This window comes from Rana temporaria, chromosome 3 (genome assembly GCF_905171775.1).
Source record: "Rana temporaria chromosome 3, aRanTem1.1, whole genome shotgun sequence".
NCBI classification, from domain to species: domain Eukaryota; kingdom Metazoa; phylum Chordata; class Amphibia; order Anura; family Ranidae; genus Rana; species Rana temporaria.
Genome location: NC_053491.1, coordinates 312,654,028 through 312,678,247, shown reverse-complemented (window position 1 = coordinate 312,678,247; position 24,220 = coordinate 312,654,028). Strand labels below are relative to the sequence as shown.

Here is a 24,220-nt window from a genome sequence, read left to right as displayed (position 1 = left end):
TTAGATAAGCACCTGAATGACCACAATATATAGGGATATACCAGGTAATACTGACATATAATCACACACATAGGTCGGACTTGATGGACTTGTGTCTTTTTTCCACCTCACCTACTATGTAAATGTAAAATAAGTTCTTTTATGTACACATACAGTAAAAGGTAACTGGAAAAAGATTGAGGTACCTGATAAACGAGAGCTGTGTGTCTTTCTTTCCGAGTCCATGACGAAGATCAGTTAGAGACTTTAACTTGTCTGCGGACCCATGCTGGATATCTCTAATCAGATGTAAAACCTTGGAAAGCACAAAATGAATCACAGGATAACCTTCAAACAACTGGCATCAGCAACAACAATATGCAGGCTTATACAATGTGTAGGGTAAAAAAAAAGAAATCGTTCAACAATCTTCAGGAAATTTCAAATATAACCACCATAAAAACCTATAATAAGGTAATCCATGGCAGCCAAATCCAGCAGGTTTCTCTCAATGTTTTGGACTCTTTAAAAAAAGAGTCATAATTAAATTTTGGGTCTTCCTAATCCTGGCTATATTTAGGTTATTGCCTAAAGCAGCCATAAGGGATAGGATTGTTAAACTTTCAGATTTCACTGGCTGCTTGCTTGTTCCAGGCCAGTAATGCTCAGAATAGTGAAGATTAGACAGTCTGCGGCCCGGATTCACATACATCGGCGCATATTTATGCCGCCGTAGCGTATCTCATATACGCTACGCCAACGTAGCGCAGAGAGGCAAGCACTGGATTCACAAAGCCAGTGCTGCCAAATCTGCGCTGGGTTTCCTATGCGTAAGTCGTCATAAGTGGAAGTGGGAGTGAGCCATGCAAATGAGGTGTGACCCCATGCAAATGATGGGCCGAGCGCCATAAAGACATGAATAACGAACCCGTGGACGCATCCCACTGCGCATGCTCAGAATCACGTCGGAACTACTCCCTAAGATACGACGGATCACTACCTACGACGTGAACGTAACCTACGCCTAGTCATATTCACTAACAACGTAAACGACATAAGATACGACGGCTTGTGTTCCCTGGTCCATACCTTTGCATGGGTTGCGCCTCCTATATGGGGAATAACTTTACGCCGGACGTACGACTTACGCAAACCGCGTATATTATGCGCCGGGCGTAAGTACGTTCGTGAATCTACGGATCTCCCTCATTTCCATATTTGAATAGGAAATCAATGGGAGCGCCACTCGCGTCCAGCGTAAATATGCGCCCACGATACGCCGGCAAGTTACGTCGGTCGGATGAAGCCTATTTTGAGGCTTATCTCAGTTTGTGAGCACGGTGCATAGATACGACGCTGCATAGTTGCACTTACGCCGCGTATCTCGAGATACGTCGGCGTAAGTGCTTTGTGAATCCGGGCCTGCAACTATAAACGCAAGCCCACAATGGCAGATCTCATATTTCTATCCCTTCTATTGAAGAACTACATAAGGTGGCACATTTCTTGCTAATACAACTCCAAAACAACTCAAAGCAAAGCAAATGAGGCGAGCTGCCGCACAAGATGAATGCCAGTATGAAATAGAGCCACTTATAACCAATGCTGTCTGCTTGGAGTGTGTGTAAATGTAGAGGTTTTAAAAAGTACCCCTTTAGTAGTAAATCAAACACTGATAACTGCTATGAACTGGAATGTGGCATTTCAGTTAAAAGAATCAAACTGCCTTACTTATTCAAGACTCTTAAAAACCTGACAGCACCATGAAGGTACTGAACAGATAGCTACTGTTGGTACCTTTACATGACCCCTCCAGGGGTGTCAAACCTTTGTAAGATGCAAGATTTGACACTTTTTGGTGCTAAACTTCCCTGATCCCTCATCTTTCTATGTGTCCATTACTAGAATGAGCAGCCTTACTGTGCTAGCTATATATATATATATATATACATACATATATACATACATACATACACACACAGGGCTTTTTTTCAGGGGGAACTTGGGGGAACTCAGTTCCACCACCTATGGCTCAGACCCTTTGGTGCCTGCTCACCACAATCACTTGTAAACACAGAAGTCCGGTTTCTGTATTTACAAGTGACAGCTTTGTAACCCCCTGAACTCTGCACTCTGTATGTAATCCAATTCTGATATTTAATGCCTTTTTAAGACCCTTCTACTGTTTGTGAAATTTGAACGGGTCGTGGTTGAGTTCCTGCACCCATTTTCTGAGAAAAAAAGCTCTGTGTATATATATATATATATATATATATATATATTTATTGTTTTTGGTGATTGAATGAGACCCCTTGCCTTTCCTGGGCCCTTGGAACTTTATTCCATTCACTAACACCAATAATGGGTCATAATTCCTGCCACTGACACCAATGAAGGGGATACCGTTCCTCCCACGGACACCAAAGATGATGTATTATTTAATCTTACTGGAATCATTACTTTTTCTACTCCCACATGCCACAGTCTGCCCCCCCTAAAATCTGAAGGAAAGTAAACTGCCCTTTGTATAGATAGTTTGGAGACCTCTTTTTAGGACATCAATGGCTAACAAACCTGCTGCTCAGAGAGGAGTTGGTGCTGCAGATTTTCTTCCAGAAATTCTTCGTCATCAGGGTGATCGCGCAGTAACCTTTTGCTTATCAGCTGCTGTTCTCTTCGTGCTTTCCTTAGGGCTAGTTGGACAGAAATATTATTATTGTTACTAAGCACAGAAAAGTCATAAATACAGACTAGAACAATAGTCCAATTTGCCTAAGACAGCCATAGACGGAACAATTTTCATTCCAGCAAAAAACAAAACAAACACAAAACAAAAAAACAAACAAACAAAACAAAAAAAAAAAAAATCGCTTGATTCCCTCATCAACACAGTCAATGTTAATGGGGGAATCTTTCCGCTGGGCCATTGTGTTCTCCCAGCTGAGGGGGGGCAAGGGAAGCAGCCCCCCGCCAGGAAAAGATAGTGATTATTGCTAGTGACTATAACAGCTGCTAGCAATAATAGCATATACAATCCGAGAGGCTGGCTGTACTCAAGTTCAACTTGGGTACATTCAGCCTACCCATACATTGTTTGGATCGAACCGTCTATGGCCGTCTTTAATTACACATTTTTAGGAGTAAATTACTTATTACCAGGACAAGTCCAAAAAGTGTTTTATAACTGCAGCAGAAAAAAAAGAACAGGTGGGGGGCAAATCCAAGTTTTAGCCTTTCCTGAGGGTGCTCTTCTCTGAGCAATAGCATTTAGTGTTAATAAAGTCTTTTCTGCCATTTACATTTATAACATTGACATCTCATGTCTAGATACCATGCAAACCAGAGATCATGTAGCTTTTAATTCATGTGTTTTCTTCATATATCTGTAAGCAATAAAGAACTTTTTTTGATATATTCTATTCAGTCCAATATTTTCTAGCTGCCTATAGGCCCTTGGGAGCAGGTTTTCAAATGAGTCATATTTTAGGCTAGCAGCCCTTTTTCTCCACCCAGGTGGGCGAGTTTCACTTGATTAAAAGTAGCCCAAACATGTCCTACACATGCAGCCTCGGTGTGCGCCCCAATATACGGGTGTAGCATTATCTACATACAGTAAACGACATAGTATGGGCAAATTTCTGTATGCTGCCGCAACTAAATGGCATCAGCCTGAATGTGTCTCCGCCATTTATTTTTTCAGTGTATACAATGATTCCATGGTGGAAATTGTGACGTCATCCTCCCACTTCTCCACCTCAGTCGACCAGAGGAAGCCTCAACTCTATTTAGTACTAGGAGCATACGGGAAGCCACTCGTACTACTGCCGAAACACAGAGGCGCATACTGTACATAGTTAATCCTACAACAGTATATTACAGTGTACACAGCTGGCTCATAGTCATGTAAAGGAAATAGTTTGTTCAAGTCAGCTTGTCCCAACTGAACACTTTTTTTTTTTTAATCAGATCCTTTTTATTGAAAATTTTCTAACAAACAAATCAAGAAATTGGTCACCAACTGAACACTTTAACCACTTGCCTACTGTGCACTTTCACCCACTTCCTGCCCAGGCCAATTTTCAGCTTTTACTGCTGTCGCACTTTGAATGACATATGCGTATTCATGTAACACTGAACCTAAATGTTATCTTTTTTTTTTTTTAGACCGATAGAGCTTTCTTTTGGTGCTATTTAAAAGCCTGCTTGGTCATTTTTACCTACAGGTAAGCCTATAAGGCCTCGTACACACGACAGAGTTTCTCGGCAGAATTCGCCGAGAAACTCGGTCAAAACCCGGATTCTGCCGAGAATCTCTGTCGTGTGTACACTTTTGGCTCGATGGAGCCGCCGAGGAACTCGACGAGAAAATAGAGAACATGTTTCTCGTTGTCCTCGTTCTTCTATGGGAGAAGCCGACCCGCCGAGGAGCTTCATCCCAAAACTCGACGAGGAACTCGACGTGCCAAGCACGTCGAGTTCCTCTGTCGTGTGTACGGGGCCTGAGACTTACCCGTAGGTAAAATGAATATCTTCTAAACATGCACCGTTGCATTCAGCCAGTGACATCACTGGTGCATGCGCTCTGAAGATCCGGCATACCTTGCCGGAACTTCAAAGCTTCGTGCTGGAACCAAGTGACATAATCGCGGCTCTAGCCAATCACATAGCCGGAGTGTCCGAACCCAGAAGAAAGTCCGGGGGAACATATCAGCCGTCTCAGCGCTGGAGGGCTTTGTTCCATGGTGAGCATTTCATAATGTACGACACATACTAGTACATTATGCCATTTCCTTGCAGGTTGTTTTTTTTTTTGCTTTAACCACTTCCCGACCAGCCGCCGTCGTTTTACGGCAGCAGGTCGGCTCCCCTGCGCGAGAGCATGTAATATATCCTCGGCTCTCGCGCAGGCCACTAGGGGCATGCCTGGTACCCGCGATTGCTCGTTACAGAGCGGTGACCGGGAGCTGTGTGTGTAAACACACAGCTCCCAGGCCTGTCAGGGGGAGAAATGCTGATCTTCTGTTAATACAATGTATGAACAGAAGATCAGTAATTTCCCCTAGTGAGGCCACCCCCCCTACAGTTAGAACACACCCAGGGAACATACTTAACCCCTTCCCTGCCCCCTAGTGTTAACCCCTTCAGTGCCAGTGGCATTTTTATAGTAATACAATGCTTTTTTATTGCAATGATCGCTATAAAAATGCCAATGGTCCCAAAAATGTGTCAAAAGTGTCCGCCATAATGTTGCAGTACCGGAAAGAAAAAAAAAAAAAAACGCTGATCGCTGCCATTACTAGTAAAAAAAATATATTAATAAAAATGCCATAAAAATACCCCCTATTTTGTAAACGCTATAACTTTTGCGCAAACCAATCAACAAACGCTTATTGCGATTTTTTTTTACGAAAAATATGTAGAAGAATACGTATCAGCCTAAACTAAGGAAAATGTTTTTTTTATATATTTTTGGGGGATATTTATTAAAGCAAAAAGTAAAAAATATTCATTTTTTTCAAAATTGTCGCTTTATTTTTGTTTATAGCGCAAAAACTAAAAACCGCAGGAGGTGATCAAATACCACCAAAAGAAAGCTCTATTTGTGGGGAAAAAAGGACGCTAATTTTGTTTGGGAACCACGTCGCACGACCGCGCAATTGTCAGTTAAAGCGACACAGTGCCGAATCAGAAAAAGGGCTCTGGTCTTTGACCAGCAATATGGTCCGGAGGTTAAGTGGTTAAATCACCACTGAGTTTTTTTTTTTTCTTTTTTTTTTGGTTATAAAATTTTGCATATAAACAATTTTTCTCCTTCAATGTGCATTGATGATGCTGCACTGATAAGCGGCACTTATGGGGCTGCACTGATTCGACGATTACCGGCACTCTTCTCCTCACACTGTCACAGCACGTCAGAAGAATACTGCCGATAACTGGAAAGTCTGTTTACACTGCGATTGGACATAGCTGATTACATGGTAAAGGACTGCTCTGATTGGCCCTTTACCGGGGTCCAGAGGACACATCGATCACAGAACGCGCCCGATGCCCATTACCTGTTTCTCGTTCTCTTCGCTGTACCCTTAACTCTTCCAATCCCAGGTGTAATTTCTTTCCAAGCTTTCTTCTGCGCCACATCTTTTATCATAAGAGTATCACTCATATAAATAATCCTGCAAACATTCTTTCCTGTATAGAAAATAAAAACAGCAACCAAAATATCAGTGTAAAGCTGGTCATGTACAATATAAAGTGATTGGATACGTACATGCATTATCAAACAGCTAAATAATCTTACCTCGTAATGATGTATGATGCTTTATGCACCCTGGTACCAGTTTAATCTATACAATAGCAATCAGGAGGAAAATATTTAACTCTGCCAACACACTCCCCTCCTCAAGATCTTTTAAGTAGCCCATAGATGATTTGATTTTCCACGAAAAAAGCAGGTCCAGCAGTGAAAGGGTTGAAATAAGAGATGCAAATTCAGTGCTCTGATATATGAAGCCAAATAACAATTTATTTGTCAATGACAGACCAGGGTGCAGAGTGTACAGAAGATGCTCATAGACATGGTGAACATTTCCCAGTACAATTATTCCACGTCTTTGGGCCAATGTACATCAATCAGCCATAACTTTATGAGCACCTATCTAATATTGAGTAGGTCCCCTTTTGCTGCCAAAACAGTACCGACCCATGGTATGCTGTGGTATCTGGCACCAAGCCATCAGTAGCAGATCCTTTAAGCCCTGTAAATTGCAAGGTGAAGCTTTCATGGATCAGACTTTTTCCAGCACACCCCACAGATTAGAGGTAGACCCATATATCGGACGATATTTGGGCATTTTTGATAAATCGTCATTGGCCGATTATTATCAAAATTAGGCCGATATTTTACACTGACCACCGTTCCTCCTCCCTTCTCCACACTCAGTGGCTCTAGAGAGAGAGGAGCTGTCAGCTCAATGGTCGGAGGTGGGTGGGACCAGGCTGGGGTGGGCGGGACCCAGCAGCTATATTACACCAGCCAATGGGATGGTATCTGGGCGGGCCGCTACGTGTATGTGGCCCTGCCCCCTTTCTAAAGCAGCCCAATCATTGGCTGGTGTAATTTAGCTGCTGTGTCCCGCCCACCCCCGACATCGAGCTGACAGCTCCTCTCTGTTAGTTTCACACAGTTACACTCGGCTTAGAGTGAAACCTGCCAGTGCCACCAGCCAGTGCCAATCAGTGCCATCTGTTAGTGCCACCAGCCAGTGCCAACCACTGTCAGCCAGTGCCACCTGCCAGTGCCAACCAGTTCCAATTGCCACTGTCAATCAGTGCCATCTGCCCCAAACTAGTGCCATCTGTCAGTTCCAAACCAGTGCCACCCGCTAGTGCCAATCAGTGCCACCTGCTAGTGCCACCTACCAGTGCCAATAGTGCCATCTGTCAGTTCCAAACCAGTGCCATCTGTCAGTTCCAAACCAGTGCCACCTGCCAGTGCCAATCAGTGCCAGCTGCCAGTGCCAATCAGTGCCAGCTGCCAGTGCCAATCAGTGCCAGCTGCCAGTTCCAAACCAGTGCCAGCTGTCAGTTCCAAACCAGTGCCGATGTACTGAGGACATCAAGTGTGTGCTAAAGTGACAGCAGTAAGGAGTGGGTGAGGTTGTTGTTTTTTTTTATTATTTATTTTTTTAAATCGGCCTAAAATGTCGGTATCATATATCGGCTATCGGCCGCCCCACTTTCTAAATATCGGCATTGGTCAGAGAAAAACCCATATCGGTCCATCTCTATCACAGATGCTCGACTGGATTGCGATCTTAAAGGAGTTGTAAAGGTAAACATTTTTTTACCTTAATGCATCCTATGCATTAAGGTAAAAAAACATCTGATAGCCCCCCGAGCCCCCGTTTTACTTACCTCTCCACTCGAAAGTCCCGTGCGCATTCTCGTCATCCTATTCGGTTCCCAGCCTGGCCGTTGATTGGCTAGGCTGGGCGGATTGATAGCAGCGCGGGGGGGGGCCGAGTGATACAGTCGGTGGCTATGGCTGCCGCTGTATCACGAGAGCGCTTTTGCAAAAGCTTTCCACCATGCGAGGGAGCTCCCATGAACGTGGAAAGCTTTTGCGAGGAGGACCAGAGACAGCCGCCGAGGGACCCCAGAAGACATGGATCGGGGTCACTCTGTGCAAAACAAACTGCACAGCGGAGGTAAGTATAACATGTTTGTTATTTTTAATCAAAAAAATCTTGCCTTTAGTGTCCCTTTAAGAATTCGGAAGCCAAGTTGTGTTTCTCAAACTATTCTTGAACCATTTTTGATGGGTGACAGGGCACATTATCCTGCTCAAAATGGTCATTGCCATCAAGGAAAATGGTTTCAATGAAGGGGTGTACTTGGTCAGCAACAATGTTTAATTAGGTGGTATGTGTCAATGTAACATCCACAGATATGGCAAGACCCAAGGTTTCCTAAAAGAACATTGCCCAAAGATTTACACTGACTCCTCCTGCACAATAACATTACCAAAAGCATCACACTGCCTCCGCTAACTTGCCTTACTCCCTAGGTAAGTGACGCACACCAACAAACTCAGCTTCACACAGCAAAGCAGGAGGGCTCCTTCCACTGCCTAAATTCTTCCCTCCCCCAAAAAAAAATGACCTGTCATATGTGGCAGAGGAGGGGGCGGACTTAAAGCAGAACTTCCCTTTTCGAGTGGACCTCCACTTTAACCTGTCTGTGGTCATAAAGTTATGGCTGATCAGTTGAAATCTATGCATTGTGGCACCACTCATCCTGAATGGCACCCCAATGTACAAAGGCAGGCATGTCCAAAGTCCGGCCCGCGTTCCGGTTTAATGTGGCCCCCCTGGTAATTTGGATATATCTACCTTTTGTGGCCCCCAGGGCCACAAAAAACATATTCTGTATTTATCAGCGCTGCCTCTGGGGAAACAGGGAGGGGGCGGGACCAGCGCCATCAGGTTACATACAGGAGAATATCATGTTTACTCGGCAGCATCTGCAATAGGAAGTCCCGTCTCCTGGGCTGCCATTGGACAACTGTTCTGTCTATCATAGGGAGCAGGACTTTGTATTAAAGAGGCTGCCGTGTAAACCGGAGATTCTCCTGTATAATCTGTTGGCGCTCGTCCCGCCCCCCCTCCCTGTCCCCTCTGAGGCTGCAGATGGGCATCAATCAGGCTGCACTGAAGGCAATGGTGAGGCTACATTCATGACACATGTGAGGCTGCATTCATGACAACGGTAAGGCTGCATTGATTGCAATGGTGAGGCTGCATTCGTGGCAATGGTGAGGCTGCATTCGTGGCAATGGTGAGGCTGCATTCGTGGCAATGGTGAGGCTGCATTCGTGGCAATGGTGAGGCTGCATTCATGGCAATGGTGAGGCTGCATTGATGGGCACTGACCCTTATTTTGCTTCACAGTTCTTGATTTAAAATTGTAGTTTTTTTCTGAAACTTCCCTCTTAAAGTGAAGGTGCGTGTTATACATCTGTGCTTATTATACGCGGATAAATATTCAAATAACGCGCCTGAGCTCATTCGTCGGGCCACAAAAGATATATATATATATATATATATATAGCCAAATAACATGCCTGAGCTCATCTCTTCACCACACACAGCAACAAAGACTAGAGAATTCTTGTTGGGCAGTGTATTAGTTGCTCGGATGAACACACTTAGACCAAATTTTAATGGTTCAAAGAACGTCAGGCAAAATGGTCGGCCCTCACCCATATTCACTTCATGGGATCTGGCCCTCTTTGAAAAAAGTTTGGACACCCCTGTACTAAGGCAACATGCACAATGCACTGCATGGCAACTTATCATAGTGCATTGTGGCAAACAGTGGCGGCTGGTGCTCAAATTTTTTTGGGGGGGGGCGCGAAAAAAACGAAACATTTCTGGAAAACAAAAAAAAAATCGATTGCAGCCACTGTGCCCATCAAATGCTGCCACTGTGACCCCCCCCTGCCTGCTGTCTGTGCGGCACTTACCCTGTCTCGTGGGGCAGCGTGTGACGGCGGCGAACGGCGTCCTCCATGGACATGCTCCTCCATGTCTTCTCCCATACGCGATTGGACGCCTGATTACGCCTGTCGTTTCAGCCAGTCATGTGACAGGTAACAGACCCGAGCACCTGATTGGCAGAGAAGCAGCTCAGCGTTAAAAAAGCGAATAATAATTTGCTGTTCTAACAAACTTGGGTGAACTGCGAGCGCCAAGCATGGCGCTTGTAGGTCACCTTTTTTGACGCCTATGGCTCTAATCGGGTGCTTCAAAAACACCCCCGGCAATGGGGCCGGGCAACTGAATAGGGGGTGGCAGCGGCAGCCATGAATCTATCCATTGGTCATAGAGGGGGTGACTGAAGAGAGGGGGCGTCATCTTGCTCCCTTATGGACGCACCACCAAACATTTGGTGACGTGCGATTTTTTGGTGTATCAGAAGCCCTTTGATTTTAATGGAATGCCCCAATGCAATGTGAATTAACACACTGGATATATGTAATTAGGTCATTAGTGTATAAAGTGCCTCTCCAAAGCACTATGCAGTTTTATTACAACCAATCTGTATATAACAACAGAAAAGCATTTGCCAATTGCTATGTAACACCTTAGCTACTATCTGCTAAATAATCGTTTTCTCTTAGTTCCCCCTCACCACCACTGCTAGATCTGTTCTTTATTCATGGAGCCAGGATACTCAGACATACCTTCACACATATGCTTCCTCCCAGGTTTATGCCTTAGCGCGACAAGAGCTGTAACAAGATCCTAACACTGTCCAGAAAAAGTTAATTGTGGCGGCCATTTTTTTGTAGACTGCAAGTCATTGTAGCCTACGAGACTGGCTACTATAACATGGCATCTCAACAGCAGACAAATTGCTAACTACGTGGGAGCTCTAGTGTTCATTATGTGAAATGCCTGCCCATTCCTGCATGTCATTAGAAGTGAAAGATGTCTTTGAGCTTTGCATGTTTTTATATAAAAACTGTTGTAAGATCTGCACTGAAAAACAGACAAATCGTGTATACTGACATAAACATTTTATCTACAATCCTTTAGCCCCTATTAAGGTTTCATGCACATTTGGGGATCTTTTAAACACTTTGTAAAAAGCAGCTGAAAAAAACGCTCCTAAGCCACATTTTTTCAAACGAGTTTAGGTGCGTCAAGCGCTTGGGTGTTTTTTCATTTAATTGGCCAGAATATTATTTTATTCTGGCCATTGAAATAAAAAATAAAATTGCTTAAAGAGGAACTACAGTCTGCTCACATAATTTGTAATAAAAACATCTTTGCCATTCTGAAGCTTCTCTTCAACCACTTTGCATATTATTTTCTATATACTGTGATTCTGTACTTGCCAAATATGCTGCAGAAATCTCCCTCCATTGGGTCTGGCTGCACCTATTTTAACTGTGGGCAGCTGAAGCTGCTGCCTCTTCACTTCCTGGATTTACACAGACACACACCTCCAGCTCTGCAGCTCTCATTGGCCCTCTTATGACTCCTCCCCTCTCTTCCTGGCAAACTCTCACAAGAGTGAGAGAGAGAGAGAGAGAGAGAGAGAGAGACAGCTGTGCATGATGTCATAAGCCTAGGCTAATGACCAGACAAGAAACAGGAACGTCGGTCCGGAGCAAAGAATTGACCTTGTAGGCTCAGGCCCAGATTCAGAAAGATCAGCGTATTTTTCTGCGGGCGTAACGTATCTCAGATACGTTACGCCGCCGTAAATTAGGGCGCAAGTTCCGTATTCAGAAAAAACTTGCGCCCTAAGTTACGGCAGCGTAACGTATGTGGTCCAGTGTAAGCCTGCGTAATTCAAATGGGGATGATGTGGGCGTGTTTTATTTAAATTTAGTGTGACCCCACGTATTTGACGTTTTTTACGAAGTGCGCATGCTCGAAATTCCACCGCAAATCGTCAATGCTTTTGACGTGAACGTAACTTACGTACAGCCCTATTCGCAAACGACTTACGCAAACGACGTTAAATTTTCAAAATTCGACGCGGAAACGACGTCCATACTTAACATTGCGTACGCCTCATAGACCCAGGGGTAACTTTACGCCGGAAAAAGCCTAACGTAAACGACGTAAAAAATTGCGCCGGGCGGATGTACGTTTCTGAATTACTACCTAATTTGCATATTCCTCGCGGAAGCGCCACCTAGCGGCCAGCGTAAATATGCAGCCTAAGATACGACGATGTAAGACACTTACGCCGGTCGGATCTTATGCCGCGTACACACGGTCGTTTTTTGTGATGAAATAAAACAATGTTTTTAATCATGAAACAAAACAACGTTTTTCAAACTTCATTTTAAAAAACGACGTTGCCTACACACCGTCATTTTTTCAAAATGCTCTAGCGCGGTTACGTTCAGCACGTACGACGGCACTCTGTTCACGTCATAACTTGCTTCTGAGCATGCGCGGGTTTTTAAAAACGTTGTTTTAAACATCGTTTTAAACGTTGTTTTACCCACACACTATCATTTTAAATGACACAAAAAACGACGTTTTAAAAAACGACATAAAAAATTGAAGCATGCTCGAATTTTTTTTTGTAGTTTTTCAGAAGACATAAAACAACGTTTTTCCCACACACGGTCATTTTAAATGATGTTTTTAAAAATGTCGTTTTTTTTCATCACAAAAAACGACCGTGTGTACGCGGCATTAGGGAAATCTATGCGTAACTGATTCTATGAATCAGTCGCATAGATACGACCCCGCAACTCAGCGTTACGACGGTGTATCCGGAGATACGCCGTCGTAACTCTGTTGTGAATCCGGGCCTCAGTGTGTAGACTGAGTCTGCGGCTGCAGAGTTGTCCTGTGCTGTCCGTCCCGAGGCAGGAAGTCGACCGATGGAGAACCTGTCTGGGAAATACCGAGCAGGAGGCTGGTATCTCAAGAGAGGCCTACTGCTTCATCGAAGGACACTTTGTTTCTGAGAGGCTGGACGATGGTCGTCTATCAGTACCGAGATTACTTAACGCTGTTCAAGGGAGATCTAGGTGCTTAATCCAGTGTTGAGAAGGATTTTGGACCGAGATAATCTCCACCTTTGGGAAGGTCTGTGGCAGAGACTTTGCTAAAGCTCCGAGTGACACTCTGGCTGCTAGTCTGGTGAGAGCTGCCTATCCAGATGCACTATACCCACTCTGGCTAGAGTCATGGGAGATGTGTGCAGGAGAAGGATAATGCTATGAGAGTCAATGGACTATAGAACTGCAATTGCCAATGTGAGCATAGTAGAGAGATAGAGAGAGCTGTATTTTCCCAGACTGAATACCAAGGGGTTTCCTTTTTGCAGAGAGGAGACCAAGGTGTGCATGTCTCTGCTCCTGTGTGTACATCAACCTGCTACAAGCCTAGAGCTGTGTGCTGAGGCCGGGGTCACTCCAGACAGATCCAACAGTGAGGTGATATCTGAACAGTGAGTTGCTGTATCGCTGGGAATGGTGAGAGGACACTGTTGCCATTAACCTGTTGCTGCTAGCAGAGACTGAGCACAAAGAGAATGGCCATCTAAATAGCTGCACTATTTACTGCATGCAGCCTTTACTTTACTTACGTACTTTTTTGAGCATAGGGTTTTGAGCATTTGGCAACTGAGCGTACAAGTGTGAACAGAGACAACTAAAAATAATGGGGTTCTCTGCATGTTTAGCATAGTCAGGTGTAGTGTGATGTAGGAAAACAAGCAGAAAAAGCTCAAGTTTAAACGTGGGCAAAAGCTGAATTTTTGCATAATTACAATGGACCAGCTTAGACCAATGTAGGTATACATACTCCATACGTGGTCAGTCCCTGTGAAAGAGGAAAATCACTGTAGTAGGCACTAATACTCCATTTCCACAGAGATTGGCCTCACCTCATATGAGTCTCTCCAGCACCTCATACACCATATGTTGCTTAGGGGGAGGGAAGGGGTGAATATCCTGGTTATGACTTTACGGATCTTTAGAATCTCTAATCTGCTACTGCCCACTGCCCTTAACCTATACTCACCCAATGCCCCCTTATAGGGAAATCCATGCCTACCAGAATTTTTCCAAAGAACTGATGGGTGTTACTGGCTCAAAAAATGGGTATAAACAATCTCACACTTATTTACAGATACTACATTCCGCTCTTTCATGGAATTCCAGAGGGATTTTGGTCTTCCTCGCACGGCTTACTTTCAATACCTTCATATACTACACACTACTGCTGCACTAATTGGCCTTCGAAATATAGAGCTGCAACCTTCCCTACTTGAGCACCTATTGACTTACCCCTCCCACACCAAACTTGTTTTAACATACTACAAGACTTTACTCCACTCCACGACTAGCAGAGTTACCACTATTGAGCATAAATGGCACAGATTACCATCTCCCTTAGGCCCCGTACACACGATCGGTTTGGTCCGATGAGAATGAACCGAAGTTCATTTTCATCGGACCAAACCGATCGTGTGTATAGGCTATCGGTCTGGTTTCCTTCGGTCCAAAATTTCTAAACATGCTTCAAAACCGAACCGATGGACCGCTGCCCCATCGGACCAAACCGATGGTTAGTACAGAAAAGCATCGGTTCAAAACCCGCGCATGCTCAGAATCAAGTCGACGCAAGCTTGGAACCATTGAACTTTGTTTTATTCAGCACCGTGTGTTTGACGTCACCGCGTTCTGACCTGATCGGATTTTGGACTGATGGTGTGTACACACATCAGACCATCAGGCCACTTCAGAGGTGAACTGATGAAAACGGTCCTACTTGCCAGTCTCATCGGTTTGGTCCGACTGTGTGTACGGGGCCTTACTAATGATTTGTATAGGGGCAAAATGATATCTCTCTCTCTGGAGTCCATACCTCTCTTAATACAAGAAAGGACTTTGCTTGCTTTGGAAACTGCAGCTTGGCATTGCATGCCATTATTCAGCTTATGATCTACCAAAACCCCCAGATCCTTCTCCACTACGAATCCCCCCAGTTGTGCTCCTCCTAGTATGTATGATGCATGCATATTCTTACCCCCCAAGTGCATAACATTTATCAACATTAAACCTCATCTGCCACATAGTCGCCCAATTAGACAGAGCATTGAGGTTGGCTTGTAAATTGGAGACATCCTGTAATTACGTTATTCCACTGCATAGCTTGGTGTCATCTACAAAGACAGAAATGTTACTTTTGATCTCAGACCCAATATCATTTACAAAGATATTAAAAAGTAAGGGTCCCAACACTGAACCTTGGGGTACACCACTGATAACATTAGACCATTCAGAGTAAGAATCATTAACCACTACTCTCTGAATTCTGTCTTTTAGCCAGTTTTCTATCCATTTACAAACTGATAATAGCTATATTGGCACAAGGGGCATGTGCTAAGTAAACAAAGCAGATAGACCTGTTTTAGGTCTACCTGTGCCACCCATGTTCATTTCTATTTCAGAGTGAAATAGAAATTGGCATGGGTTCATGCCAAATCAATAAAGAGATGTTGACACACCCACAAAATCATGCTTCCATTTTTATTATGAATTTAAATAATTAGTCACAGACATTTGGAACAGAAGGTGGACATTCAAGGAATATTGATCAAGATATACACATACATAATTAGGAGGAATGCCTTGAAGGTATCAAGAAGATAAATGTGGTATGCCCGCCAAACACCTGGAGGTTTATCCAAAAAAGGGGATGTATGGCTTGGAGTGTGGGAGTAATATGCACTGAATAAATATTTGTCCTATTCACTGCTCATGTTCATCCAGAAATGAATATACTATGCTCCATTAGTGCATTCTGTAAAGATTACAGAAAATTTGTATATTTGGCGTTGCAGTCATGTCCTCAATGTTTCCCTCCTTGTTGGGCACCAAGCAAGTGTCTCATGAGAGGCCTACCCCAGAATGGGTTTTTCTGCCTACACTAGGCACCTGGTACAGGGTAATTTTGCTTTGTGCCATTTTCATCAATGCCCTGGGACAAGGCTGAGGTTGCCATGCAGTACACTTGCATTAAGGAGGGAAACACTGATGCCGCGTACACACGATCGTTTTTCAGCATGGAAAAAAACGTTGTTTTTCAGCATGTCTAAAAAACGAAGTTTTCCCAACTTATCATTAAAACGACGTTGCCTACACACCATCGTTTTAAAAAAATGCTCTAGCAAAGCGCGGTGACGTACAACACGTACGACGGCACTATAAAGGGGACGTTCCATTCGCCTTTGGGCTGCTTTAGCTGATTCCGTGTTAGTAAAAGACGATTCGTGCTTTTCTGTCTGTTACAGCGTGATGAATGTGCTTACTTCATTATGAACGGTAGTTTTACCAGAATGAGCGCTCCCGTCTCATAACTTGCTTCTGAGCATGCGCTGTTTTTTTACGTCGTTTTAGCCCACACACGATCATTTTTTACAACCCGAAAAACAACATTGTTTAAAACAACGTTTAAAAATGCAGCATGTTCGAATTTTTTTTTGTCGTTTTTTAGAACCTGAAAAATTATGTGTAGCCCACACACGATCATTTTAAATGACACATTTCTGTACCTCTGTACAGGATGGGAACCTCTGCGGCGTGCATCCGTTCCTGTTGCTCTGGGAGACAGACCACTGGCAGAATGAGTGCCAATAACATCTCCCTCACGGATAGAAGCCATTCCACCTACAGTATAACAGGTACATGCTATTGACAGGCTATTGTAAAACCTCATCTTACCACAATGTGTTTAAGAGTCACTTGGTAGACTATACACCACTTTTAGTAACGTCAGACCAGGCAAGGACAAGGTTTCAAATGCTTCACTTAGAAAAGTACAAGGGACAATTACAGAGTCTAAGGCCCCATACACACGAGAGAATTTATCCGCGGATACGGTCCAGCGGACCGTTTCCACGGATAAATCCTCTCAAAGATATCCGCAGATTTCTATGCGATGGAGTGTACTCACCATCGCATTGAAATCCGCGCGGAAATCCTCTGGCGATGACGTGTCGCGCCGTCGCCGCGATTATGACGCGGCGACGGGCGCGACGCTGTCATATAAGGAATTCCACGCATGCGTCAAATCATTACGACGCGTGCGGGGAATCCCTTTGGACGGATGGATCCGGTAAGTCTGTACAGACGAGCGGATCCATCCGTTGGGATGGACTTCAGCAGATGGATTTGTTGAGCATGTCAGCAAATATCCGATCTGCTGGAATCCATCCCAGGGGAGATTTATCCGCGGAAAAAGATCCGCTGGCGTGTACACACCATAGGATCTATCCGCTGAAACCCATTTGCTGGGATTTATCTGCGGATGGATTCTATGGTGTGTACGGGGCCTAACATTCAAAAGCATAGATCTTCCCTAATTCCTTAACTCTAATGCCGCGTACACACCATCGCTTTCTGCGATGAAAAAATGCGACGCTTTATGTGCTTTAAAAAAACGTCATTTTTCAAACTTCAATTTGAACAACGACGTAGCATACACACCATCACTTTTTCACAACGCTCTAGCACAGCGCAGTTCCGTCAATCACGCACGACGTCACTATAAAGGGTCGTTTCCATGCGGAAGACGGCCTCTTTTGCTGATATCGTGTTGCTGCGTGTTAGTAAAAGTTTGGTGAGATACGATTCGTGATTTTCAGTGACTGTGCTTTAAATTTCGTTTTCTGTCGTACAGTTTGTCGTCGGATCTGTGATACAGTGCTTGTACTAAGGACGTTTTTGTTTTGGCATTATGTTTTGTGTGCACGGTGCTGTTTAGCAGGTCGTTCTTCAAAGGCCATTCTGTACTTCAGGGCGTAATTTTTAGTCTGATCTGATTTGACGACCGTTTTCTAGCCATGTTGCGGGTACGAACTCGTCGCCGAGATCGTGCTGTGCTTGTTGTTAGGATGTGTGCTGCATCCCAGCGACGGTCCATGAACAGGGTGAGGAGGAGGTTGTGGACCAAGAACTGGTTGCTATGCAGGGACCAGTTCTCTCATAGGCCTCTGCTGCGGGAGATCCGAGAAAATAACCCTGATGATTTCAGGAATTTTCTTAGGATGTCTGACCCCGTATTTCAGCAGCTTTTGGCTTCGGTGTCGCCATATATCACCAGGCAGGACACCGTTATGCGGGAAGCCATCACTGCTGAGCAGAGGCTAGTTGCAACATTGCGCTACCTTGCAACAGGGAGAAGTCTGCAGGACTTGAAGTTCTCGACGGCATCTCCCCCCAGGCTCTGGGCCTCATAATCCCGGATACCTGTTCGGCCATCATTCAGGTTCTTCAGGAGGACTTAAGGTAAGTGGTGTTCTTTCAATGGTCAAACTATGGCCCTAAAAAAAAAAATTACCTGTTTCTAAAATATGCTCAGAATGTTCACTTTGTCTCCATGTATGCTGTTCTACACAATTTGTAAAGCCCTACATGTTTATTGTATTTAGCCAACCTGTCCATCATTCTATGTTGTGGCCAAACCCACCTAGCATAGTCCCTATATCCCCGTTTATTTGTGGCCTCCATTGTAGTGCTGCATTTTGTGTGTCCCTATATCCCCTTTTATTTGTGGCCTCCATTGTAGTGCTGCATTTTGTGTGTCCCTATATCCCCGTTTATTTGTGGCCTCCATTGTAGTGCTGCATTTTGTGTGTCCCTATATCCCCGTTTATTTGTGGCCTCCATTGTAGTGCTGCATTTTGTGTGTCCCTATATCCCCGTTTATTTGTGGCCTCCATTGTCCAAACCCCCCCCCAAGATTGTTTCACTACATACTAATAATTATTTTTATTATTATTTTTTCTTTTTTGTGGGGTTGTTTCTCAGGTGACAAACTCATCTTGGGCCCCCACTCCCCCTAATTAGATTTTTGGAACATCAGAGGGGGTGATTAATATGCTTAGTGTTCACATGTTATTTTTTAATCCTAACCTTTTTTGTTTAAGTTTTGGTGGGATCCCTTGAAATTGTAGCTATATTCTGTTCAGAATGTTTGTTTGAATGGATTTTTTATTTTCTTTCTATCCAGTTCCCCACCACGCCACAGGAATGGCAGACTGTGGCAGCGGACTTCTCCCAGCGTTGGAACTTTCCGAACTGCGGAGGAGCCATTGATGGCAAGCACATCCGCATTGTGCCCCCACCCCATAGTGGATCCCATTTCTACAACTACAAGGGGTTCCACAGCGTTGTTTTGATGGCGGTGGTCTCTGCCAATTATGAGTTCATGTACGTGGATGTTGGGAAAAATGGCCGGATGTCGGACGGCGGTGTCTTTGCGGAGACGGAGTTCGCCCAACGGCTTCAGTCGGAGGACCTAGGATTGCCACCTGCGGAGGAGAACGAAGAGGGTCTGCCCTTCGTGTTTGTTGCAGATGAGGCTTTTGGTTTGGGTCCCCACCTCATGAGGCCATTTCCCCAACGCACCCTCACCCATGAGAGAAGGGTTTTTAATTATCGGCTGGCCAGAGCAAGACGTGTGGTAGAGAATGCCTTTGGAATCATGGCCAGCCGATTCAGATTGTTTTTAACAGCAATAAACCTTGCGGAATACAAATGGAATCACATTATTTTATGTTGTTGCATTCTCCACAATTTTTTAAAGAGACATTCACAAAATTACCTCACGGTATTGCCTGATGAGGCAGATGTTGTGGCTCCGGAGCCGGGACATCAGGCTAGCCATAGAGGCTTGGCCCCCCAAACCGCACGTGCAGTGCGTCAATCCTATGTGGACTATTTTATGGGGAGGGGGGCCATTGCAATGCCCGATCTTCAATAAATAATAAAATGTACTTTTTGCTTGATTAAACAGTGTTAATTTTTTTTTGTTTCTTTCTTTTTTCTTTTTTGGGGGTATTGTTTCTTTTTCCTAGGTTCTCATCCAGCCATGTGTTTGGGATGTCATAAATTCCCATGAGTGTTAAATCTTAATAACTCTACAAATATGCCTGAGTAATTTAATGAGTCAGCATTGATACCAATAACTACACACACATTTTTGGGAGTACAAAATATTTTTTTTTTTATTTTTTTTTTATTAGTACACAATATAATCATTTTTTTTATTTTTTTGTCTTTTTTTTTATTAGTACAAAATATAATTTTTTTTTTTTTTTTTTTTGTCTTTTTTTTTATTAGTACAAAATATAATAATTTTTTTAATTTTTTTGTCTTTTTTTTTATTAGTACAAAATATAATCATTTTTTTAATTTTTTTGTCTTTTTTTTTATTAGTACAAAATATAATTTTGTATTTTTTTTTTTTTTTTTGGTTTTTAAAATTTTTTTTAAATAAAATGAACACAAACAATTAAACCCTCCCCAAAACATTAATAACATTTTTAAGCTGCCGTTCCAGCGTCTTCGCTTTGTGGCGAATTTCCCGGCAGGCCAGAAGTATGTCCTCGACTTGGGCCCTGCATGTGAGAACCTCGCCGATGAGGAGCTGGGCACTATATGTGTCCAGTCCCTGACCAGCCCGATTTCCTCCTGAAATGTGGAACCAAAACATGTGTTAAAAGATTGTATGCCTATATCTATATTCCCTGAAAATGTGGTATATGTTACTTTACCGGATGTTGTGGCAGGTTCCTCGTCATCTACATCCCTCGGGGGTGTGGCTTGGTTGGCTTGTGCCTCCTGCCTTGCTGCTTCATTGTGCCCTACAAGATTGAAGAAAGGGAAAACAGGAGGTTAAAACATTACGAGCGGCCTGAAATGACCCAAAAATATTGGAAAATAAAAAAAAAGAGGGCAATATTGTTGATTTTAAAAAGCGTTCCAAGAAAATAGACCAGTATTTAATCCATTCACAAAGTAATGTAAAATCTGGTGACAATTGTTTTTTTTTTCTATATGTAAGCTAACCAAGTATCCCCTGGATCTGCTCACCCCTGTGTGTGACCCAACATAGGTTGTGATTGTGACAAACAATTGTGCTACTGAGTACACATGTTCAATAAAAAAAGGAGTAGCAAACGCTCCTTTTTGGGAATCTCAAGGTATTTAAGTTTCTTCAAAAATAAGCTGAAACACATTGACATCAATACCAGAATTGAAGACACCTTTTAAGCCCCAAAAATGTCACAACTTTCATATTTGTGTCGAATAATTGGTCCTAGGAGTTGTCGTTCATTCGCCCACAATTCCTACATTTACGTTTTTATTTATGATACAGTGCTTCAACTCCCCTTTGCACATGCAAACTAGGCATGATGCCATTTCTGAGTAATATGGTATTGGATTATTGAAAGTCAGCGAATGAACGACGACTACGACGACTGCATCATGCGTCCACATTCATAATATTAATTATGGTCAACCTGCAAAAAAAAAAAAACATGGCACAAAGAACACACCAAAATAATTAATACACATGGAAAAAACTTACTTCTTCTTCGAATCACCCTATTTATTTTGGCAAGTTGGTGGGGTTCCCTCTTTTTTAAATCGGACCACCTTTTGCGCAGGTGCTCTCTGCTCCTGCGTTTTCCAAACTTCCGCTGGAGCCTACGGATGACCTTCTCCATAATTTTTGCTTTCACTTTATTTGGATGCATGTAGGGGCCATGCTTGGCATCATAGTCCTCCCTCCTCAATATGGTGACCATCTCCACCATTTCATTAAATGTCATGTTGGAGGCTCTGCATGTGAATCTGCGGCGTGGTTGGGCCTGGCCTGCCTCCTGGCTTGAGCTGGAATACACCTCCATGTTGTCCATCTTTTCTCCCTCACCAAACGACAGAGAAGGGGCGTGGAAAGGACGATACCGAACGTCAGGGGCGGGGTTTCGTGCGGAGCGTCACGCGTGCGTAGTGTAAAAAGGGATGGGACGTGTTTGTAAACGGCGTGCATAGTCTGTGGAAGAAGGCGTAAATCACGATCTTTCATAACGACGATACGTAAGTTTTTTTTTGCGACTTTATTATAGTGAAGAGGGAATGAGTTTGTGGGCTAGTTAGGGGAAGTAAGCTAGTGGCTTTAATGACATTATGTTTTGGCTTCTGTTTCATGTGCAGAAAGAATGGATCCCTTCAAGGATGCTGATTTCCTCACAGAATTCATTCAAAAATGGAAGGAACATCCTGTTCTGTGGCAAACCAAAAATACAATAAATGAAAACAAAGATGCCAGGGAAAAAGCTAAAGAGAGCATGCTTGCTTTTCTGAAAACAAGGGTCCCCAACGCCACTAAAGCCACAGTGAAAAGCAAAATAAATTCCATCAGGGGCACCTACAGGGCCCAACGGGTCCAAGTCCTGGCCTCAATGAGGTCTGGGGCTGCAGCTGACTCCATATACAAACCAACCCTGTGGTACTACAGTCAGCTGCAGTTCCTGGACGACCACATTGAGACCAGGGCATCCCTGTCTACCCTTCCCCCAAGAGGTAGCTCCCAGCTTCCCAGCAGCCAATCCTCCAGTATTCTCTGCAGACAAGAGCAGGCAAGCTCGGAGGAAGAGCAAGAGTTCCTGGAGGACCCCAATTGTGAGCCATGGAGCATGGTATGTGTTTTTTTTCTGAATTTAGTTAGTATATGACAAGTATAGTAATAATGTTAAATGTATGTTACTATTGTTCTAAATTCTAAGTGAATCTCCTAAGTTTAGGGATAAGATCAATAGTCAGTAGTGGCAAAACAGGATGGGGACAAAATTGCCCAATTAATAATGTTTATGAAGGAGTGGGTGGCATTTTCAGATAGGCCAGTAGGGGGGAGTAACGCAATACACCTGCAAGGGGTCCCAGATGGAAAACACCCTTTTTGAGTACTATCTAGTTGACACGAAATTTAATATTTATTTTTTGGGGGAAAAGGCCACTTATTTCCTAAATTAGGCTTGCAACAACCCAAATAATTCCAGGGGGACCATGTCTGAAGGTGTGTAAGGGGCCACATAATTAGGGATGGCGACCCTGTGTGTAATATATGTTGACATTCAATTTGCATCACTCATGATTTTAAAAATGTGTGTGATTAATGACAAACACAAATAAAATATGTTCCTTTTTTTGATACACAGGCAGACCAAAGCCAGGAAGAGACAGGGCCCACAGGGAGCCAGGAAGAGACAGGGCCCACAGGGAGCCAGGAGGAGCCAGGGCCAACTGCAAGGCAGGAGGTGGCAGAGCCCACTGGGAGCCAGGAGGTGGCAGGCCCCAGTGGGACCCAGGAGGCACGCCGGCGGGATACCATCTCCCGGATCCCTCCATTCCGCAATCCCAATAAACGGCTCAGGAGTATGCGACAAAGGGAGGAGGAGACCCAGGGCCTGCTTCGCCAAGCTACTGCAGCCATCCGAGAGCCACCCAGTGAAGTTGAGGGGTTCGCAGCGCTCATTGCAGCCAGGCTCTACAATCTGGAGCAGAGCCAGCGTGTGCGCTGCGAACAACTCATCTTCAAAGCCATAAGCATGGCATCCCTGGGGCAGCTCGATGACGACACCGACATTGTGCGGATTGCTCCTCCTGTCCTTGCTGCTCCTCCTGCTCCTGCTCCTGCTCCTGCTCCTCCTCTTCATGAGGCTGCTCTGGCTCCTGGCACTTCATCTCCTCCAGATACCCAGCCCCCAAGGACTCGGGCTGCAGGGAAGACTGCAGAGAAGACTGCAGGGAAGGCTGCTGGGAAGAAAAAGCCCAAAAAATAACACAGTGCCCCTGATGGAATTTTAATGTGGACTCACAGGCTGTATTTGTGGCTTCGGGGACCCTTGTTTTCAGAAATATTCAAGCATGCTCTAAAGTGCTGCCTTCCTTGGCATCTTTGTTTTTATTATGTTGTGTTTTTGGGTTGCCACCATTTTTTATTTGAATTTTTCTGCAGAATAAAAGAAATGTTAATTTTTCAGCCAAATTTGACCATGTTTCTTTATTGTAGATTTGAGAGATCATTATTGAGTGGGCAGACCCATTCCCAAATAAATATTGCAAACATTAACAAGGTAAAAAAACATGCTTGTGGGTGAGTTAAAGAAAAAATTAGGTTGTTGCAGCCACTTCACACACTCCCAAATCAACACAAAATAGAGATTAAAAATAAAATTGGTGACAAAATAAAAATCAATAAATAAAAAGGTGGACCAATATATATATTTAAAATTTTTAAGATGGAAGATACAACTAAATAACAGAACACAAACATAAACATTATCAAACAAGAAAGAAACTAATTAAAAGCTTGTCATAACTATGTAACAAGATCAGCCGCAACAA

The 24,220-nt window shown here is 43.8% G+C and overlaps 1 protein-coding gene across 3 annotated transcripts in view; it reads right to left on the bottom strand.

The window, feature by feature from the left end:
- The window catches only part of TMCO6 (transmembrane and coiled-coil domains 6), a 55,603-nt gene extending 44,776 nt beyond the window's left edge, over positions 1-10,827 (bottom strand). Inside the window, exons 1-4 of one of the 3 annotated variants that reach the window (XM_040344819.1) lie at positions 10,724-10,827; positions 6,036-6,168; positions 2,554-2,672; positions 186-295 (exon numbers count right to left, since the gene is read on the bottom strand). In XM_040344819.1, coding sequence (XP_040200753.1) covers positions 186-295; positions 2,554-2,672; positions 6,036-6,117 — 311 coding nt within the window. In that variant the 5' untranslated portion in view covers positions 6,118-6,168; positions 10,724-10,827. The other 2 variants (XM_040344821.1, XM_040344820.1) reach the window with 2 other exon arrangements.
- Between the last annotated feature and the right edge of the window lie 13,393 nt (positions 10,828-24,220).